This window comes from Momordica charantia (assembly GCF_013281855.1).
Source record: "Momordica charantia cultivar OHB3-1 chromosome 6 unlocalized genomic scaffold, Mcharantia_2.0 BLBB01000006.1, whole genome shotgun sequence".
NCBI lineage: Eukaryota > Viridiplantae > Streptophyta > Magnoliopsida > Cucurbitales > Cucurbitaceae > Momordica > Momordica charantia.
Window position 1 is genome coordinate 28,784,901 of NW_028275164.1, and position 21,143 is coordinate 28,806,043.

Below are 21,143 nucleotides of genomic sequence, written 5' to 3' on the forward strand. Positions count from 1 at the left end.
CTAATTATCCCTAAAAAAAACTAATTAAGCATATATTTCCTATCCAACTATTGGATTCTCATATGCCAATTAAACATTTTTTTAAATAAAATTTATTGAAAAAATAATTCTAACGAAGAGATATAATTGTGAAAAGAAAAGAAGTAAAACTTATGTTATTATAAAAAACTAAAATGTTGTGATATTGGTTAAAATACATATTAATTTTTTTTATTGCCAATATAAACGTTGAATTCGTTAAGCATATAGATTAAATTAGAGGTTAGGTTCAAATTATCATCTCGCGAATGGTTGATTTTTTTTTTTAGTGGAATTTATCGAAAAGATAATTACAATAAAGTTTATCAAAAAGAAAAAGAGAAAAAACAGATATTCATTCATATTGTCAATGTTTATCAGGTTATGGTTAAAATAGTGAAAAAAAAGGTAGAGGAAGGGTGGCGGAGCTAAATTCAGTGTTTGAACAGTTGAATTGAATTGTGAAATTATGAATTGTGAATTGTGAATTTGGGGACGACGACGACTCCAACAAACAATTCAATTCAATCGCATCCTCTCTGGGTTTTCTTCTCCCTTCCAATTTAGGGTTTCCTTTTCCGATTTCGGGGAGGAACCAATTTGAGGTATGCGGATGCTTATTATATCCCCCAACCCATGATTCCTTTTGCGATGTGTACAATCTCTGCTCATCCCTTTTCTTCTGCTCTCCGCTTGCAGTCGCCTATGGAGTTGATGTTCATGGGCTCCCGATTCCACTTCCACTCCGCTTTCGACGCCGCTTCCGAGGCCTTTTCTGAACGCCTTCACGCCCTCATTCTCATTGTTCTTCTCTGACTCACTGGGTTCTCCATTATTGTTCCCCCCCTCTTCCCTTCTTCTTCTCTCCAATCTGCCTGTGTTGCTGCGATGGATTTGATGTCTGGGAATTCTGAGCCTGAAGATCGTGAGGTTGCGGAGAAAGATCCGACGGGACGGTACATACGGGTATTTTTTTTAACCAGCTCTTCCTTTGTTGTTTTTCGGCGATCCATGGTTAGGTTTTTGAATTTTGTCATCAGCTCGGGATTTGCCCTAGCTACTGGCTGGATTGTAGGAAGGGGAGAATTTTGCACTTTATATTTCTACTTTTTAACTTTTTATTTGGGGATTCGCTGCTGATTACAGATTTAGTTGGTTTGTTTTACTTTTGTAAGCACAAATTTGTGTTACCTTTATTAACCGTGATTAACCACTAAACTCGATATTGTTCATTGGATTGGTGGTTTCGTCGCTAATGGTTTGATAATCGACTACTTATGTTATGGATGTGTTTTTTGGTTCTGCTTTATTGTGTAGATGTTTTCTCCAATTTGTCTTTATGATTCAGTCCTCATTTTTACTTTTCTTTTAACTTTTCAGTACGATGAAATTTTGGGTAAAGGAGCATTCAAGACAGTGTATGCTTCTGATATCTATCAATCTCAATCCTTTTATTCTTTCTGCTAGTCTGTTACATCAGTTTTTAGTTGAGTACCTTCTCAAACAAGTAAGGGTATATTATTTGACTTGTGGTCTGTTTATGTTGTTGTCGACTCTTCAGATACAAAGCATTCGACGAAGTCGGTGGAATAGAAGTTGCATGGAGCCAAGTGGACATTGAAGATGTTTTGCAGTCACCGGAACAACTCCAACGATTATATTCTGAGGTTCATCTCCTAAAGTCACTGAAACATGAAAATATCATCAAGTTCCATAGCTACTGGGTTGATGATGAGAACAAGACTATCAACATGATAACAGAATTGTTCACTTCTGGGAGTTTGAGGCAGTAAGATCCAGAGTCGTCTTTTTATTTCTGTAATGTGTTTATTGTTATCATTTAACATTTTCTCATTTATGGTATACGTTGGAATTCAGATATCGAAAGAAGCACCGTAAAGTTGACATGAAGGCCTTCAAGAACTGGGCAAGGCAGATACTGCGGGGTTTAACCTATTTGCATGGTCACAATCCTCCAATTATTCACAGGGATTTGAAATGCGATAATATATTTGTTAACGGAAATACTGGAGAAGTTAAAATTGGAGATCTCGGATTGGCAATTGTCATGCAGCAGTCTACTGCTCGAAGTGTTATTGGTAATAATCTCATTTTCAGGCTCTGAGTTCTTTTTGTGGGGATAGTATTCTTGATCACTTCAACTGATATTTGAGACGTGTGATTATTATTCAGGCACTCCAGAGTTCATGGCCCCAGAGCTTTATGATGAGGACTATAATGAACTTGTCGACATATATTCTTTTGGCATGTGCATGTTGGAAATAGTTACGTGTGAATACCCATATAATGAATGTAAAAATGCTGCTCAAATATTCAAGAAGGTTACTTCTGTAAGTAAATGATTATTTCTATCAAATTATCTCTTGTCCATTTAATACGTCCATCAAATTGAGATCCTGAAATCATTTCCTCTTTCTTGCAGGGTACAAAGCCTGCTTCCCTTGAAAAAGTGTTGGATCCTCAAGTTAAGCAGTTCATAGAGAAGTGTCTGGTTCCAGCATCCATGAGACTACCTGCAAGTGAACTCTTGAAAGATCCATTCCTTGTGATTGAAAATACTAAGGAGCATAGTTCCGAACCTTCAAGGTTATTGAATGCGCAGTTCATATCGGTAAATCCTCCACTGCTTGGTTCCAATCCAGTGGACATAGCTCATAGCTGCATGAAACTCTCAGGCTCAGAGAGCTCATCTGCCAAAAGCAGTAATGAAATTTCTCACTTTTCAACTCCGGAGCTCTCTGCCAAAAGCAGTAATGAAATTTCTCACTTTTCAACTCTGGAGCTCACTGCCAAAAGCATTAATGAAGTTTCCCACTTTTCAAGTTTGGAACTTCAGAGATTCACTGAGAATAATGAATTGATGTTGAAAGGGGAAATGACGGATCATAATACAATTTCATTCCATTTGCGCATTGCTGAACAATGTGGTAAATTTTTTGGCCAACCTTTCATGAATCTTCTAAAAGCTCTTTTTTGTTTAGCGAGTGTGTTAGTACTCTTCATGGTAACTTGAGCATTTATTTTCATGCAGGTAAATCGAAGAATATCCATTTTGCCTTTTACCTTGATTCTGATACTGCCTTGGCAATTGCTTTGGAGATGGTTGAACAACTTGAACTGTCAAATGAAGATGCGACTACCATAGCCAAACTAATAGATGAGTTAATTACCAAGTTTGTTCCCAGCTGGAAACCGTGTGCAAATATTTGCTCTGAAACTCAAGAGGATAAGACCTTCATTCCTCCTTTCTTCCCTGAGCTTGTACTGTCATCTCCCATGGTGGCTGACGCTAGGAAATCTCTGACACATTTGGCCGACATGGAAGATCAAGACAACCAGCAGTCGATTATCTCGTGCGCATCACTGGATTACATCCATTCGACAACCTCAGGTTACAGCACTGGAAAAGGATCAGAATACGGCGACTTCGGCCACCCTGAAGGCGAAAAAGTGTTTATCAGCGAACCAATTGATTCTGACACCGCAGTTTCCGTCTCGACTGTGATAGATTTTGCGAAACCGTCTCTAATCTCCTCCTGCTCAGGAATGTCTAAAGATTTGAGTTTGTCGAGCTTTTCCTCGTTTTCTGTGGAAGAAAGAGATCACCATGATGAACTGAAGCTGGAGATTGATGCTATTGACTTGCAGTACCACCAGTGCCTTTGTGAACTCTCAAGAATGAGAGAGGAAGCAATAGAAAGTGTCAAGAAGAGGTGGATGGCAAAGAAGAAAGCTTGTGCTATTTGAAGCACAGCCCCCAATTTCCCAAGGATTTACAATGTTTTCTTTTGGCAACAATTGAAGATTGTCTTATTTTTTTAATACTGACATTTATTCTTTACATTCTATCCAACCAAGTCCTAACTCCTAACTTCTGTTCTCACCCCACAGTCCTTTCATTACATAGTTTAGACATATTCATTGCGTTGCATTTGTTCCACATTCTTCCCCATGTGCAACTTTTTTAAACTCTATATTTTCCATGTATTCTTTCACTTTGGCATGAGCTCTCTCTCTTTCTGATCTTTTCCTAACAAATTATTCTTTTTATAATGTTTGATTATGTAGAAGATACTTTCTTAGATTCAACATAAGCCATGCCCAATATCCAGTATGGCTCAATTGGTTAAAACATGTTATATCCAGTATATAGCTCAACGAGTTAAAACATTAGTTTTGATTGTTCAATGGTTCTATAATGGCTTTTCAACTTGAGGAGCTCTATCCAGTCTTTTCTTTCCTTAATTTCTACAAGTTCCAACTTATCTCAAACTCTTCCATAAGAGTTTTATTGTTATCATGATTCTTCTTATTAATCTGGATTCAAGTAAGGTTTACTTTTATTATACATTTTAAGAATTTAAGGATTTAATCCTATAAATAGGGATTCATTATTGGATGGAAATTAGGTATTTAATTAATTTTTTTAAAAAATTATTTAATTATTATTATTATTATTTTAAAATAATAACAAGCCGGCATTCCCACCCCAATCCCTGCAAAATATAAATGAGAAACTTAGTGGGGATGGATATTGTTGGTCGCATCCTCGCCCATGAACACTCCTACTCATCTCTAATCAATGTGGCTTGAAATTATGTCCATATTAACATACTAGTACACATATTTAAAGCTACATAACTAATTTGATTTTTAATAAAAGAAAATAGAATTACATAATATCCTACTTATCGATTCAAAATGGATAAATAAGAACATAAATGGTTGTATTTTTCTTAATAAAATTGAAAACAAGAAATAAGAAAAGAAAACGTTATCAAATATGTTTTTTCTCGTTTATTTGTTCTCGTTAAACTAATCCAATATACTCACATAATTTTGAAAATTAATTAGTGCTATCAAACAATTAAATCGCTTTCTCATAGCCCTACCTTAACAACTTGTTTTCTAGCTTATTCTGAAATATCTTATCATGCAACTCATCTCCACTGAATTACAGAAATACCCTCCTTATAGACTTATATATCCTTTTAATTAAATTATAATTTTAGTTTCTATTCTTTAAATTTAGGGAAAGGATAAATTTTTAGCAAGCTCTTTTATTTCAACTTTAAGAAGTTTTCTGTGATTTCTATACTCAGCTTGACTCCCATCAGACTAAAGTGGTTAATCAATAGCTAACTTGAACACTGCTCAACGTGATAATACATTATAACATCTGAAGAAGAAGAAAAAAAAAACTTTCACCCTTCAACTCAAAACTCTTCCATTTCTAAAGCTGTGACATAAGCTTCTCCTGTTTCCTTCTCTTCTGGTGTGTTCAAAAGATTCCATGCCCAAAGCTCAACTTATTATACATCATTTTTCTTTTTTCTTGCTCGATCTGAATTCTTCACTAATAGTTCATTTTGTGTAGTACCACAAATGTGGGGTCATGCGGACTTAAATTTTCAATCTCAAGAAAAATAGTAGATATTATTTATCTACTAGTGGTTTCTACTTGATGGTTGTTGTTTCCTTCTTCTCTCAGGCCATGTTTACTTACTAATAATCAAAATAAGAATGAATCAAAATGAAATAAATGGGAGAATGTTATTCCTTTGATGTTTATCAGAAATTTTATGAAATTGGAATTAGAATTCCTTTGATGTTGTTTACCAGTATGAAATCAGAATTGGAATTAGATATATAAGAATTACTAGTATACCTCTTTTCTCTTTCTTGCTAATTACAAATACATTATTTTATTAATTTTTTAAAAAGAAAATAAATATTTTATTTTTATTATTATATTATTGATAGTAAATATTTTTTTATCATAATTTATTTAATATTAATAAATAATTAATAATTTAAATAAAATTACATCAACTAAAATACTTTTTTTTCTTTAAAACAGCCCTCATTAACAATGAATTATATTTTTTAAAAAAATTTATTAATATTAATTAATAATAAATGGAGAGAAAGGATAAAAATAGTAAATTAAGAGTGTGAGGTCCAGAGTGCCATCAATTTTGAGGTGAGATTCACTTTTTGATTTAGTTTCGTAAACACGGAATTAAAAAGTTCATTCTTATTCTTTTAAGTAAACATGACTTTGCCAAATCGAACAGTTCAAGTGGTCAAGGCACGACAAAAAGTTCATGAGTTCGAACCCCCACCGCATATATTATACTAAGAAGAAGAAAAAAAAAGGGTAAACATGACATTAATCCCATTTCTTCGCCTTTAACAAAGGGGGGGGAGGGGGAGAGAGAGAGAGAGAGAGAGAGAGAGAGAGAGAGAGAGAGAGAGAGAGAGAGAGAGAGAGAGAGAGAGAGAGAGAGAGAGAGAGAGAGAGAGAGAGAGAGAGAGAGAGAGAGAGAGAGAGAGAGAGAGAGAGAGAGAGAGAGAGATTCTAAAACGTGTATGAATATTGCCCACTAATGGCAACAACACATAACTTGTAACTTGTAACTTGTAAGTAACAAACAAGCAAAGAAAACAGAGAGAGAAGAAACAGAAAAACAGAGAGATATGGAAGATTCAGCACAGGACATTACAGCCCCTCTCAGTACAATCTGAAACCCTATAATTTCATTTCAATTTCCATTCACTCACCTTCTTCTTCTTCTTCTTTTATCTCTCTTCTTCTGGTTTCAGTTCAATCCAAGCATGAGAAAGCTTCACCGTCGGAGATCGAGATCGCAGAATCGCAGCCGCCGCAGCCGGAGGATGAAAATTCCCCAATTCCTCAGGTGGCTCTCACCGTTCCGATCACCGACGACGCCTCCCTCCCCGTGCTCACCTTCCGAATGTGGTTCCTCGGAACTCTCTCCTGCGTCCTCCTCTCCTTCCTCAACCAATTCTTCTGGTACCGCAAAGAGCCGCTCTCCATCACCGCCATTTCCGCGCAGATCGCCGTCGTCCCTCTCGGCCGCTTAATGGCCTCCAGAATCACAAATCGCGTCTTCTTCAAAGGAAATCGGTGGGAATTCTGCCTCAACCCTGGCCCTTTCAATGTCAAGGAGCACGTTCTCATCACCATCTTCGCCAACTCCGGCGCCGGCACCGTCTACGCCATTCACGTCGTCACCGTCGTCAAAACGTTCTACAAGCAACGCATCAGCTTCTTCGTCTCCTTAATCGTCGTCGTCACCACTCAGGTTCGCTCCGCCTCCGATTTCAGTTTCCAATTTTGAAATTTGCGATTACTGTCAAATTAGAGTTGCAATTGAACGGATTTGGCGTTGGAATGGTACAAGATTAGGTGTTAGGATTCGGGTGGGCCGGGATATTCAGGAAATATCTCGTCGAGCCGGCGGCGATGTGGTGGCCGGCGAATCTGGTCCAAGTTTCACTCTTCAGGTATCCAATTATCAACTCTAAATATATTTTATTTTTTTTTAATTATGCCATTTTATGGAAATACTACATAAATATTTTCCTATAAAATATTTAAATTAACAGATTCGTATTTCACATTTTTTATAATAACTAAATTTTTTTATTATTAATATGGTGTCAATGTCAATACTGCTTTTTTTATTTTTTAAATATTTTATTGATTTTTTATTATATAATAGAAATTTCGATTTACCACTTAGCTCGATGTGAAACATATAAACATGTAAAAATTTTGATAAAAATGTTGGTCCGTCAGATAAAATTTTAATACCATAATCTATTGTTAATGGAGTTAAATGCCACCTAAAAGATAAAATTCTTTTAATTCTTCCCAATTTTCAAAATTTTCTTTTACAATTTAATTCTTGTTTTTAGGTCTGCCATTTATTAAAAGAAACTGATATAAAATTTAAAATATCAAAATTTTATAGATTTTTTTAGTATAACAAATGCGAGAGGTGAGATTAATCTCCAACCTCACGAAAAAAGTAGGGTGACTGATCAAAATTTTAGAGATGAAAATATATATTGGTCTAATTATTATTGTATCCATTGAGATGAAGTCGTCTTAAAAACAAAAATAAAAAATAATAATAAAAAATAAAAAAATTCTCCAAGCCTGTGTGTTTTCTTTTGAGTTATTAATTAGGAGAAAAAGATGTGTCTGTAGGGTACGAAAACTGCCAACCAACAAGACAGCTATTTGTTTTGTTACAACTTTTCTATTAAAAAAAAGGTTTTTTTTTTAATTAACTAATTGATGGTTATGGTTGGAATTTGATTGAGTCAAATAACCAAATTTATATGAGAAAAATTGCATTGGGTAGCAAAAATCTTCTACATATTTCAAAATATGTTACATGTTTTTTCTAATTTTTAAATATATTATAAATTTTCACTTATATCAGTAGTATATCATATTGTAAGTATATCAGCACTCATATTAGTAATATATAAGATATATATCACATACATATATTAGTAAATAAATATATTACAAATATAATACCGGTATATATTATTTGGGTAAAGTATTATTTGGGTAAAGTTGTTATTTTAAAATTGGACCTCTATTTTTGTTAAAAAAAAAGTGTTGTATTTGAAAAAAAAATTAAATTTAGTTGCTATTATGCTAATTTTACTAAATGTTTTTGTCATATTTACAACTGTCACTCTATATAATCTATAATAGGCTACCTTAGTCAATTTTACTCTTTCAAATTCGTTAAATGGATTTGTGAAATTGGTATTCTTAATTCATTAAATTAAGTCGAAAAGTGAACCTAAACCGAGCATAGGTCAAGTGGTTAAGGTACCTATCTCTAATTAGAAGGTCATGAGTTTGAACTCCCACTCCCACAATGTTGTACTAAAAAAAGAGTCGAAAAGTGAAACAAGGAAATAATGATAAATTGATTATGTTTGTTTTCGTACAACAAATAAACTTTTGAAAGGTAGATTTTTTTTCTTTCAAAATTTCGCTTAGATTTTGAAAATCTTTATAATAACAAAACAAATAACACATAGGTAAAAGAGATGTTTCTAAATTTACTTTTTTTTAAATAGAAAAAAAATGAAATAGTTGTCAAATAGGGCTAAACATTTTAAAATTTATTCGATTATAGAATAGTTGTAGTTGCACGTATAACAATTCAAGCCTAACAAATCTAGTGCATACTAAAAAGATTTGCAAATATAATACAATTAAAAAAAAATCATCAACACATCTCAACTTTGTACATCTATCAATGACTAATAGACACCCATCACCAATAGATCCTATGAACGATAGATACTAATAAATATTTCTCGCTACTAAAATAGTTGATATACATATATTTATCATGGTGTCTATTATTAATATACATCAATTTTAGTGATAGACGCCTACCCTAATTATCATATTTGTGAAATCATATTCTTTATATTATATTTGTAAATATAACAAATCTATTTGTCACCTATTGCAATTCTTTTCCACAGGGCTCTACACGAGAAAGAGGAGCGAAGCAAGGGGAGTTTAAGCCGAACCCAATTCTTCGTAATATCCTTCATTTGCAGCTTCGCCTATTACGTCTTCCCTGGCTACCTCTTCCAAATCCTCACCTCACTCTCATGGGCCTGCTGGGCCTTCCCCACCTCCATTCTGGCCCAACAGCTTGGCTCGGGCCTTCACGGGCTGGGCCTCGGCTCTATTGGGCTCGACTGGTCCACCATCTCATCCTATCTGGGCAGCCCACTTGCCAGCCCATGGTTTGCCACCGCCAATATTGCAGCCGGCTTTGTCTTCATCATGTACATTTTGACCCCAGTCTTCTACTGGTTCGACGTTTTCAAAGCTCGCACATTTCCCATATTCTCGGATTCCTTGTTCACTGAAAAGGGTCAAAAGTATGATATTTCCGCCATTGTTGACTCCAATTTCCACCTTGATGTTGGTGCTTATGACAGACAAGGGAAACTGTATCTTAGTACTTTCTTTGCTGTTACTTATGGCGTTGGCTTTGCTGCTCTTTCTGCTACCATTGTTCATGTTGCTCTCTTCCATGGAAGGTATTTCACTACGGCTTCCTACTCCTATCTACGACTTCAAGATGGCATGAATTGATCTGTTTCAGTTGAGAAATAATTGGCAGGGAAATATGGCAGCAGAGCAAGTCAAGCTTTCAAGAAAAGACAATGGACATACATACAAAGCTGATGAGCAAGTACAATCAAGTTCCCGAATGGTGGTTCATGTCGATTCTTTTAGCGAACATCGCGCTCACCGTTTTCGCTTGCGAATACTACAACGACCAGCTTCAGTTGCCATGGTGGGGAGTTCTACTCGCCTGTGGTATCGCCATTTTCTTCACTCTCCCGATCGGAATCATCACTGCCATCACCAACCAAGCACCGGGCTTGAACATAATCACCGAGTACATTATCGGATATATCTACCCGGGGTATCCCGTCGCCAATATGTGCTTCAAAGTGTATGGATACATTAGCATGACCCAAGCCATTACCTTTCTGCAAGATTTCAAGCTCGGTCATTACATGAAGATCCCACCAAGAACCATGTTCATGGCTCAGGTCAATCCTGTTTTACTTTCTTCATGCCAAAATCTCAAAACAAGGCACTTTCTAAATCTTCTTGTTTTGGTGTTAGGTTGTTGGAACCTTGATAGCCAGCTTTGTGTATTTGGGCACTGCCTGGTGGCTCTTGGAAACCATCCCCGACATATGCAGCTCGTCTCAATCCTTTTGGACTTGCCCGTCCGATACGGTGTTCTACGATGCCTCAGTGATATGGGGGTTGATCGGTCCTCGTCGGATTTTTGGAGACCTTGGATACTATTCTTCTGTAAATTGGTTCTTCCTTGTGGGTGCAATTGCTCCTGTTTTGGTATGGTTAGCCATCAAGGCATTTCCACAGCAAGAGTGGATCAAACTTGTCAACATGCCTGTATTGATTGCAGCCACCGGATATATGCCTCCAGCCACCGCAGTTAACTACATAACTTGGATCATTGCCGGGTTTCTATCTGGTTTCGTAGTGTACCGATACAAGCCCGAATGGTGGCGACGACATAACTATGTCCTCTCCGGGGCGTTGGATGCTGGCCTTGCTTTCATGGGGGTGCTACTGTACTTCTCATTAGGGTTGCAGGAGATGGACCTCGACTGGTGGGGGAACGACCTTGATGGTTGTCCGCTGGCTCACTGCCCCACGGCTGCTGGAGTTGCTGTGGAAGGATGCCCTCTCTTCACTTAAGGTACAATCAAAGTGAGAAATGCAATTAGTTCTAAGTTACAGAATTGTTACAGAATTTCAGTTCCTCCGTTGGAAATGCACATATTGGCTTACAGAATTTCAGTTCATCATCTTGTGTATATTGAACTTCGTAGTTTGTCCAAAAATTTATTGACTTTCGATTCTCTTTGATCTCTTATGTACTTAATTACTTTGTTGGTGTAGCATGAGGTTCCAGCATGACATGTTTTCAAGATTCCAGTTGCAGAAACTCAAAAACTTTTAGAAGTTATAATATAAATCGAGCTAGAAAGTTCTCAATCATAAATCTAATATAAGAGCAAGCAATTATTGTCGAAGTTTAAATTACCACTAAACCTAAAAACTTGAGCCGAGACATCTAAAAAGCAAAATCTCCTGTGGAAAAGTAGATAGTTTCCTTGTTCTGTATGGTATTACAGACTTCAATTTCCAAATAACCAAAATCCAAGATGTCTTATGACTTCGCTTCCCATAAGAATAACCTCCTCTTGTTTCTACAGCAAATGTTTCAAATTGAAAGAATAGAGTATGGGACTTCGGAAAGTCACAAAACAGTAAGCCCTGGACTCACATTTGACACGAGATTCTCTGGACCGGTGCCACGAGCTGAGTAAATATGTAAATAGATGTGATTTTCTACAGCTTCAGTGCATGTTTTGCCATGGTAAGAGCCCCTTCATAAGTTTGATTTCCGCCAATAAAGCCACTCATATGGACAAACACACAGCCAGGGATCCCAGACTCTTTCGAGAGTTCCTCGTCCCTTAGACCTCGCCACTGAGCAGGCAGAGGCTTGCGACTCTCAAATCTGTCCGGAGATACTGCCACTGCCTGCACCCGCCAGTGTTTGCTTCTGTCGTCCTGAAAATCAAACCACATTAGGATGGAAAATAACATATCTGAACGTTCTATTAGTTGACTACAAGTTACATGTACCTGATACAGCACATATTTGATCAAATTGTCATTCTTCATCTCCTCCTCGAGCTCAAATAGATGAAGTTTCCACTGTTGGAAAAAGAAGATTACACGAAACATTATTGATATGAAGTATATGTTACTCATCGTAAACAACAAAAATGTTTGTTTCCAACTCAAACTAATAAAAAGCTTTTCTTGTCGAATGTGATGTCCGTATAAGTGAGGGAAATAGTCATTTCACTATCAGTAAGAAATAGTACACCAAGAACTATTACAGAACTCTAACTTTAATGTCTTTTTAATATCTGTGAATGTCCGGTTAACTTGGGCACACCTCGACTAATCTCAAGAAACAACCTCCTGACCCTACTACATTTGGGTAGGTGGCCACCATGGTTTGATCTCATTCTCTCTCTAAGCCATTTGCTATCTGGCCCTTATTGACACTAAAAAACACCTCGATGGTTAAGAACTCTTAACTTTAATGTTATTAAATTCGTCATATCAGTTGTTCTTTGAAATGTTATTGTAAAGGGGACAGAATACTCGATAGAAAGCAGAATTACTCCAAAAGTTGTAACAGAAAATAATATTCAAAGGTGCATTTTCTAAAAAATTACCCCAAATGCAACCAAGTCAAATAATAGAAAATCATAAATAAGAATGTGACCAAATGATCCAAAAAGCAACCTGAGATAAAAATTGATGATACTTCACCTTTCAGTAATATCAAATGCAAATGAGAAAAAAAAAAAAAAGTGGACAAATTCAATAATTCCAATACCCTCTCCAACGCGACCAGAAAAAATAAATGAGTGAGTGAACGAAACCAGAGCTCAATTTATATATATATTTTTAAAGGGAGTACTACTTACAGGGCAAAATGTTGTCAAAACCATTATTTCTCCGCTAGGGTCAATTTCATATCTTGCTGCAAGACATCCCATCACAATTGACCTTGCTGGTAGCCACGATTTCGCATGAAACCGAACGCTCTGAAATTAAGCAAGGGAAGTAACTCACCTGAGTAAACAGAGTACTCAATGTTCAAGGAAATATAGAAAGTTTATCATGCTCTTTTAAAAGATTATTTCATATTCTCTGAATTCAAAAAGTCTCACATCCAAAAACTCTCCACCAGCCAAAACCATTGCTTTCTCAAAGGCCTTGTTCTCATTTTCCGGTGATTGATCGGGGTCCGTCCAGTCCAGATTTAACTTCCCCACCCTTGAAGATAGGTGTGTGTTGTTCACATATTTTGGTGGCTGGTCAATATCATACTGATTGATGCCGTTATCTACAGCATCAATTGCCTGACAAAATGAACATAAATGTCAAAAGAGAAACAGACATGACTACGAAACATAAATCAACCCAAGCGAGCCAAGCCGAAAAACCTTGAGCTCAAATATTTATAATAATTAACAGCGGCAGCAGACAAAGGGTTAACAAAATAATCAAATCCGCACCTCCATGAAACTTTTGTAAACAGCCAAAAATAGCCTATGCACATCTGGGTGCCCTTCATCAACCTGAAGCTCCTTTGCAATAATCTCCTTCCCAAAATGCTGAAGCAAAACAACAAGAACAATAATCATAACTAATAGGTTCTTTACAAACAGCACGATAAAGGTTAGTGATCAAAGAAAATTGACGACAATTTTTAGAGAAGTAAAAGTAAGAACTTGCAAATATAGTCATGGCTCTAGACAAATTCAAAAGGCAGTCTTGTAAAGGGTACCAACCTTGTAAACAAGACCAGCGCTGCTGAGCTTAGTGGAGAAACCATGGCCGAAAACCTCTTCAAAACCCTTTTGATGATGATCATATCGATCATGACTTGGATCATACACGCCCCCAACATCAAGAACTGCATCAAGACCTTGTAGAACCTGCCACTCAACTCAATCAGAAATGGAGACTTCACGCCGAAAACAAAAGCCAGGCCATAAACTCTCAAAACAGACAGGACCCTGTTCAAAATGCCCACTTCTCTCACGACTTTGCAGGAAAAAGAGTCCCCAAATTTACATTACCGACAAGAAAAGCTCATTTAAATTCTGGGAAACGACTACCAAAAAAAAAAAACCCAATAACTACTCAATCTTCAGCTCCATTCAAACGGAAAAAACAAAGCGACAGCGCAAACCTGGGGATCTCGGGTTCGAACAATTTGAGCATTGGAGAACTTATCCGTGAGGCGAATCATGAAGCAACCAAGGGCTTCGTCGCAATGGAAGCTTCCATGGTGAGTGCCCACTCGCTTTACAGAAATGGGATCGCCAGAAGAAGGAGAGGAGACCGAAGCGACGGGAGAAGAAGCCATGAAAGGACGGAGAAAGAAAAACTTGGGGAAGAAGAATAATTGCTTCTGGTTAAACCCTAAACCTCTGCTAAGATTGAGAATGACCATGGCCTTTGAATCATCAACATTAAAGGGATGTTAAATTTTGGTCTTTTGAGCTTCCTTGTGGAAGAGAAGGGTCGGGTCTGAATCCTATGGTGGGCTTCGATTGTTTCAATGGCTGAGCCCAATCTGGTCGTGCCCTAGGTTTTTTATCCAGGGGTGAATTAGGCAAACCATCAGATAATTAAAATTTGATGCATCAACTTCAACATATTTATTGGTTACTAGATGGTAAATTTTATATCGTTATAAGAAAATACAAATTCTACTATTTTGCAGTCATTTACATATAGAAAGTCCTGTAGACTTTGGCTATTGATGTCATTGTTCCATGTCTTTGAAAAATCATGCTATTCCTCTAAATGTGTAAAAATTCATTCATTTTCTATTCTAAAATCACGTATATCATTATAAACCATCGGGACATATTTAACAATGATTTTGGCATTACCAAAATCAATTTGATCATTCTTGTCATTGTAGATTTTAGAAAATGTCAAAACTACTCCCGAACACCTCAAAATTTGAATATTAATGTGATTCACAAAGTCCAACATGTAATTACATTGAGAAAGCAATGACATTGCAGGAGTTTGAACGCACAATCTTCTACTCAAATACCCACTTTAAATCACCACTACAATAAAGAATTTAAGCTCATAGTCATAGATTAAGGTATATAAATTCTCAACACTCCTCTCATTCGTGGTTCAAAAATTAGTATGAAATCTAACAAATTGCCATTAATATTGATCGGACCAAACAGATGAGATAACTAGGCTTAGCACTACAACTGCAAGAGTTCTTAAGAATGTGTAAGCTAGATTAGAAGGAGCCAAAATGAGTATAGCTCAATAGTAATTGGCATAGACCTCCAACCAAGAGATTGTGAGTTCGAATCCCTTTCCCAACATGTTGTATCTCAAGAAAGAAGAAAAAAAAAAAAAAAGCTAGATTAGAAGGAAAAACTAATTTTCAAGCTGTATAAACATGAATACAACTTCAGAATTAACAGTTTTTGTATCCCCCCACCAGAAGCAGAGTAAAGTTAGAACATAGCACCTAATGTTTTCTCCTCTGTTCATCATCCCATTCTCCATTTGATTGTTCATGATCTAATGTCTCTTTAGAATCTCCCCATCTTCTAATCTCATCTCTTAATTGTTCTTGAATTGATGGCAGCTTCATGTCCTCTTTTTCTCCACTCTTGAATGTAAAGTAAGACTACTCATATCAGACGCAGATTACAAATATAACTAGATCGAACAATGAATTATGTATAAACACGTGTATGTTGCCTTTGTCTATGTAGTATAGTTTACCTCTTCGGGTGGTCCTTGGGACCCCTTGAAATGGTCTCTCCCTCTTGTAGTTGAAGAAATTTTCTTGGAAGTTTTTCCAAATATTTGGAAGGGTTGGATATCTCCATTTCTAATGCTCACTTCAAGCTACAAGTAAATGCCAAGTTGTGAATGAAAACAAAAAATGCATATGGAAACAAGCCAATGCTACAATATTTCAATATGACAGTATGGGTTGGCGTTCAAAAATGTTTTGGAACAAGATGTCCAGGGCAGCATTTTGCAAAACCTCTGGTAAATAGTTCAATTAATAAGCAGGAAATTTCTCAAGATACCTGAATGTGAATAATGCAGAGAAGTATACTGGCAATAGGAAGCCAACTCTCTTCAGGGGATAGAGATAAATTTGACCTAATAAGGGAATAACAAATTATGGTGAGAAAAATGAAATGATGGCTGTGTATATTATTTAAATGATGAACAAAATTCATTTCTTTTATCTCCATTGTTAGCTATGGCTAAAAGTTCAAACACACGACAATTAGCCAGAAGGATGGTGAAATGCTTTAGCTCTAAACAAATCCACACAACTGAAGGTTGAAACGTCCTAACAGGAAGTGATCATCATGAAGATGACAAAAGATGTTACTGGGAATGCTTTTAAAATAAGGAAATTAGCAAAAGTACTCGAGTCTTTAGTGAAAGTGCTAAATAACAAATTACTGTGATGTTTGGCTCTATACTGTTAAAAGTGATTTTAAGTGCTTTCCTAACAACCACTTTGACATAAAAGGGATTTGCGGCTAGGTCGGAATGTGGTTCTTCAATTTCAATTGACTAATCTGAAATTTCATTCTCTTTGGTTTTTCTAGTATCTATAGAATGAGCACTGTGAACTATTTGCTTCAAAAAGCACTCTACAAGGGCTTCTTCATACCTCTTAACTTTTTCCAGAGCACAAAATACTCACTAATAACAAAATGAAACGTTCTTCATTACCCCCTGTCCATTGAATTTTGATAAGGACGCTACTGAGGCACTGAGCCTGTTATTGTAACTTCTTAAAAGATGAAATAAAACTCATGATCTTCATTCTGGCACATTCTACTCTTTTCATATCACACTACTTGTTTTCTTTTTTCTTCTTTATTTAGAGTTCTTAGAAATTTAGACAACTAGTTCACTGATACAGCTAGAAATGAATTCGAAACTAGGAATTTCTGAGCTTCGAAGGGAACAAAAACGAGAATAATCTAAGAATTGGAAATCACCTTAGATAAGGGACCAAATACACGAGTGCATACACAGCATAAAGCCTTCTCCCAGAATCAAGCCACGCAAAAACCCAACTCTATCCAATTAAACGAAAGAAGAAGATGAAATAACATCTGAATAAAAGTAAATTGAACCGAAAAGTCTGAAACATACATACCAGCCAGTTGAAGTAGGGGATAAAGCTAATGATACCCATGACAGCGAACCTGGTATCGGTGGAATCAATGACGGCATCGCTCTCATCATCGGAACCACCGCCAGCTACCGGAAAAACAAACGAACTGAGAATGCAGGCCCCGATCGCAACGGCAAAAGGCCCGTCGTTCCCCAAGTCCGCCCTACAAACCCCATTCCCAATCCTCTTCTGTGATCAAAGTGGGGTTAATTCTCTCATTCAGCGGCCAATCAAACAATCAGAAAAAGAATAACACAAAGCATAGAAAAATTTTACCTGGTCGGAAGCTGCTTTGTCGCAAGGATTTAAGGATTTGAGATTGGAGAGGGATGTTGAGAAGGTGGAAGGCGGTCTGGGGAGACGAAGCTTCAGAGAAGACAAATTGGAAGGGGAGGATGATAGAGAAGCATAAGCTAGAGAAATCATTGGGGTTCTTCAAATTCCGGCGAATCAGTGAGAGGAGAATCGGAAGAAAGTAAGAATCAGAAGTTTGGAACGAAAATTCGTCGGGAAAATTCCTCGACTGGAATCGTTGTTGGTAACCGTGCCTAATCGTCTCACGGCATTACTGTACGATTCTGTTTTCTAAAGCAATTTGCGAGTGATTTTATTTGGTTTCATTAACGATTTAGTTCGAATTATCTCATTATTGATTGAAGGACACCTGGCGGTTAGCTTCCGATTATGAATCAAACAGCCATAAATCTTCAAGTAAGCAATTTTGCTTCGACGATTGTTAACTTGTTTAGTTGGTCATGTCATGACTACACCAAAAGATGAAATCAGTTGTTTCTGTCTGATGAATTGAAAGGAATAAATTAGATGGCATATGACAAATAACTATATTTTCTTTATTTGAAAAGGTAGAATGCACAATAGCTTACAAATCGTCGTTCTCAAGTTTTAATAACACGGGAAAAGTCTTTCCCAAAATTTCCTCTTAGGATGCTCGAAGCAGCTTGATAAGTCAGCACATGTGCAACATTATTGGCAACATAGGAGTTATCCAGAGGCCTTTTGACTTCGAATTTGATAATATTACATTTTGTGATCTCTTCTTTAGTTTCGTTTAGTAGATAAATGACTCCAATCAATTTGTGAATCTCTTGATCATGGCCTTCAATTCAAGTAATTTACTAACAATTTATTGGAGGCGTCATTGTCAGAGCAAAAACTCTAGTGTGTAAGAGTCCAGTTTCTTTACTTTTAAATTGATAATAATTTAATACTTAAGCTTTAGTAGGTAACTATTTAGTTCTTATCGTTTATAACTTAAAACAATTTATCTACCCCATGAAAAATCTTATCAAAACTAAATTTCGATTCTCGTGATATAATAATTTTATGCTCACCTTTGGCAACTTTGAATGTTTTTTTAAATATATGTTTAGAGTTTCTCAAACCATTTTCTATTATGGAAATTTTTAAAACCGCGATTTTAACAGGGAAAAGTTTAATTGCTCTATTTATTTATTCTCTCAGTTTTACCCTTGATTTTCCTGTTATTTTTCAGAGATGTATTAGTCTCTAATATATTAAAAAAAAAGAATATATTAACCAATCAATTCAACAAATTTGATCTAAAATCCAACCAAACCAATTTTAAATTTTTCCAGCTATTTTACAAATCACAAATTCGAACATACGAATTATTCACTCTGTTATTTATTATTATTTTTTTTTCGAAAATATTAAACTAAGATTATTGAATTGGGAATAGATTTCTATATTGGTGAAAAGGTGATGTCCCGATCTCGTTTAGTTTGTGAGTCAAAAAAATGTGTTTTCTAAAAATGAAGAATTCAGCAGAAAACTAAAAAAAGAAAAAAAGAAGTTAATAATACAAAATACCCATAAACCTTAGGGTAGAATTCAATAATACCCATACACTTTTAAAAGTTTCACTATTACCCTTAAACTTTAAACTTATTTCAAATCTATCATTTTGTCAACGTTTCTGTTAAAATGAAGACTGAAAAATGACGTTGTGGTGACTCGTAAAATAGTGGTACATGTGGTAAAGGTTTCAAATTTCTTTTTGCTCTTGAACTTTATAGTTTGGAGGCTAGGAGAACAAATTTGAAGATTAGAATAAAATACTGTTCCTTCCTCTTGAGTCTCATGATCAAAAGATGGGGAACAAAGAATTATGACGAGATAAGTAGATCATGAATGATCAACAAAAATTGGAGCATTTATCTCACAATCAGTTGACAAAAAGAAACGTTAAGGCATGAACGGAAGAGAGAAAGGTGCAAACATGAAAATCTTACATTTGAGAATAAAAATAAAACTTTTGAAAGTTTAGAAGTATTATTGAAACCAACCATAAAAATAAAGAGTATTTTGAAGAGTCCAACAGACAAAAAAGATGGTTTTTTTTTTCTTTTTGAGTACCAACAAGTGGATAAGGATTCAAACTCATGATCTCTTAGTGAGAGACAACTGTTAATTACCGTTGAGTTAAAATCATATTGGTAAAAAAGAAAAAAAAGGTTGTTTTTTTGGTTTTGAAAATGAGCTATGAATCTATATTTTTGAAACATTATTAAACAAAAAAGAAAAAAAAACAAGTATACTCGACGCTATTTTGTTTCTTCATTATTACCAATCCGAGCATAACTAAATGGATAAGACATTTGAAATGGTTGAACTAAAAAAATATTTCTTTCCTATTCATTATTTATTAATAAAATAAAAGTAACCATCAATATTATGTCTCGAAACCTTAATTGGATTGGATTTAAATAAATCAAAACTACGTGAGTTAAAAGATTGGTTTAGGTAACCATTTACCTCAAATAAATTTTGGTTAAAATGAATCATCTGACCTTGTTATTAATTTTAAAATATTTTATAACTTGGATATATTTAATTCAATAATTTTTTATGAATTATTTATTATTAATACCTTTTAAAAATAATTTTAAAAATTTGACGTTGACTATGAGTTTTGAATTATTAGAAAATATGTAAATAATAGTTTGAGATGTTAGCCTTTACTTTTTTTTTTCCATTAATTTATAAAATATTATATATGTAACTCAAAAGTAATTCAAACTAGTCCAGCCTAAATATTTCAGGATTAATTGGGTTTGATTCATTGTTTTTTAAGGGTTATTAAGATTGAATAAATTTTCAACCTTATTCTTTTATGTTCCGTTTGGTGTATGAGATTGATAAAAAATAATTTTAAATTATAATATTTTATTGTTAAAAGATAGAAATGATTTGGAATGTGAAACTAAATTGATTTGAAATTAAAATTTGTGGTTGGAATATTCAAGAAAATAAAATATAACATTTTATTATTATACCCTTATAATTTTGTAGATTAAATAATCAAAACCTCCCCCTGGAATCAAATTAATTTTATTTTTTCTTTTTAGTTTATTAGACTCAATCAACTCCAAAAAGAAAGAAAATCAAATTTTGATGGAATATACTATTCAAACGTAAACAGATAAGATCCAAATTATTAGTTATCAAAATTGAAATAGAAGGAAAACGAACATGTAACCCTTGAATCTATTTGTAATAAAAAGATATATTTATTTTGACAAAAAAATAAAAGAAAAAGAAAAATGATTTCAAATTATTTATAATTTCAAATTCATTTTTCTTTTCTTTTTTCAAACCTTGGAAATAGATTTCAAAATCCCTTCGGAATCCGAGGTTGAAACAATGGTTTTGTAATAAAAAATATTAAGTTAGAAATGTTATTTTCATCCTTCTAATTCCGAACTTGTTGATTTTAGTTTTTGTAATTTAAAAATATTTATTTTAATCTTTGTATTTAAAGTTTGGCTCATTGTAATCGCTTTACTTTGAAAATGGTTATTTTCGTCTCCATATTTTTAAAGAGTGATAATTTTAGTCTCTTTTTATAAAATTTTA

At 35.0% G+C, this 21,143-nt stretch overlaps 4 protein-coding genes across 5 annotated transcripts; 2 read left to right on the forward strand and 2 right to left on the reverse strand.

Moving 5' to 3' along the window:
• Positions 1–401: 401 nt before the first annotated feature.
• On the forward strand, positions 402–3,910 carry LOC111025697 (putative serine/threonine-protein kinase WNK10). The gene is made up of 8 exons (XM_022303596.2): positions 402–623; positions 718–984; positions 1,399–1,436; positions 1,580–1,807; positions 1,897–2,117; positions 2,212–2,369; positions 2,462–2,966; positions 3,071–3,910. The coding sequence occupies exons 2-8, from the start codon at positions 907–909 to the stop codon at positions 3,784–3,786; spliced, it is 1,944 nt and encodes a 647-aa protein (XP_022159288.1). The 5' UTR covers positions 402–623; positions 718–906; the 3' UTR covers positions 3,787–3,910.
• Positions 3,911–6,360: 2,450 nt separating this feature from the next.
• OPT7 (oligopeptide transporter 7) lies at positions 6,361–11,317 on the forward strand. Of its 2 annotated transcripts, XM_088124990.1 has the most exons (6): positions 6,361–6,556; positions 6,646–7,148; positions 7,253–7,350; positions 9,373–9,942; positions 10,026–10,464; positions 10,541–11,317. In XM_088124990.1, exons 1-6 carry the CDS (start codon positions 6,520–6,522, stop codon positions 11,144–11,146), a joined length of 2,253 nt encoding a protein of 750 aa, XP_087981116.1. In that variant the 5' UTR covers positions 6,361–6,519; the 3' UTR covers positions 11,147–11,317. The 2 variants fall into 2 exon arrangements, with proteins under 2 accessions (XP_087981116.1, XP_087981117.1); XM_088124991.1 differs by lacking the exon at positions 6,361–6,556 and having other exon boundaries at positions 7,007–7,148; positions 7,248–7,350.
• A 209-nt stretch (positions 11,318–11,526) lies between these two features.
• LOC111004498 (Metal-dependent protein hydrolase) lies at positions 11,527–14,577 on the reverse strand. Its single transcript, XM_022275544.2, has 7 exons — positions 14,238–14,577; positions 13,834–13,980; positions 13,558–13,656; positions 13,210–13,401; positions 12,964–13,083; positions 12,104–12,175; positions 11,527–12,028 (listed from the first exon to the last, which is right to left on the reverse strand). Exons 1-7 carry the CDS (start codon positions 14,499–14,501, stop codon positions 11,804–11,806), a joined length of 1,119 nt encoding a protein of 372 aa, XP_022131236.1. The 5' UTR covers positions 14,502–14,577; the 3' UTR covers positions 11,527–11,803.
• Positions 14,578–15,327: 750 nt separating this feature from the next.
• On the reverse strand, positions 15,328–17,849 carry LOC111004499 (zinc finger matrin-type protein). The gene is made up of 6 exons (XM_022275545.2): positions 17,523–17,849; positions 17,229–17,435; positions 17,068–17,147; positions 16,132–16,207; positions 15,818–15,943; positions 15,328–15,701 (listed from the first exon to the last, which is right to left on the reverse strand). The coding sequence occupies exons 1-6, from the start codon at positions 17,670–17,672 to the stop codon at positions 15,558–15,560; spliced, it is 783 nt and encodes a 260-aa protein (XP_022131237.1). The 5' UTR covers positions 17,673–17,849; the 3' UTR covers positions 15,328–15,557.
• Between the last annotated feature and the right edge of the window lie 3,294 nt (positions 17,850–21,143).

What these genes read in the sequence shown, in the direction of transcription:
- LOC111025697 (XM_022303596.2), top strand. Translation starts at nt 907, where the DNA reads ATGGATTTGATGTCTGGGAATTCTGAGCCTGAAGATCGTGAGGTTGCG. An exon ending in AAAGGAGCATTCAAGACAGT is followed by an intron (nt 1,437 to 1,579) that starts GTATGCTTCTGA and finishes TCGACTCTTCAG; the next exon opens with ATACAAAGCATTCGACGAAG. An exon ending in TACTGCTCGAAGTGTTATTG is followed by an intron (nt 2,118 to 2,211) that starts GTAATAATCTCA and finishes ATTATTATTCAG; the next exon opens with GCACTCCAGAGTTCATGGCC.
- OPT7 (XM_088124990.1), top strand. Translation starts at nt 6,520, where the DNA reads ATGGAAGATTCAGCACAGGACATTACAGCCCCTCTCA. An exon ending in TCGTCGTCGTCACCACTCAG is followed by an intron (nt 7,149 to 7,252) that starts GTTCGCTCCGCC and finishes GTACAAGATTAG; the next exon opens with GTGTTAGGATTCGGGTGGGC. An exon ending in GAACCATGTTCATGGCTCAG is followed by an intron (nt 10,465 to 10,540) that starts GTCAATCCTGTT and finishes TTTTGGTGTTAG; the next exon opens with GTTGTTGGAACCTTGATAGC.
- LOC111004498 (XM_022275544.2), bottom strand. Translation starts at nt 14,501, where the DNA reads ATGGTCATTCTCAATCTTAGCAGAGGTTTAGGGTTTAACCAGAAGCAA. An exon ending in TTCGAACCCGAGATCCCCAG is followed by an intron (nt 13,981 to 14,237) that starts GTTTGCGCTGTC and finishes GTTGAGTGGCAG; the next exon opens with GTTCTACAAGGTCTTGATGC. An exon ending in GCGCTGGTCTTGTTTACAAG is followed by an intron (nt 13,657 to 13,833) that starts GTTGGTACCCTT and finishes GTTTTGCTTCAG; the next exon opens with CATTTTGGGAAGGAGATTAT.
- LOC111004499 (XM_022275545.2), bottom strand. Translation starts at nt 17,672, where the DNA reads ATGATTTCTCTAGCTTATGCTTCTCTATCATCCTCCCCTTCCAATTTG. An exon ending in TATTTGGTCCCTTATCTAAG is followed by an intron (nt 16,208 to 17,067) that starts GTGATTTCCAAT and finishes TTCCCTTATTAG; the next exon opens with GTCAAATTTATCTCTATCCC. An exon ending in TCTGCATTATTCACATTCAG is followed by an intron (nt 15,944 to 16,131) that starts GTATCTTGAGAA and finishes ATTTACTTGTAG; the next exon opens with CTTGAAGTGAGCATTAGAAA.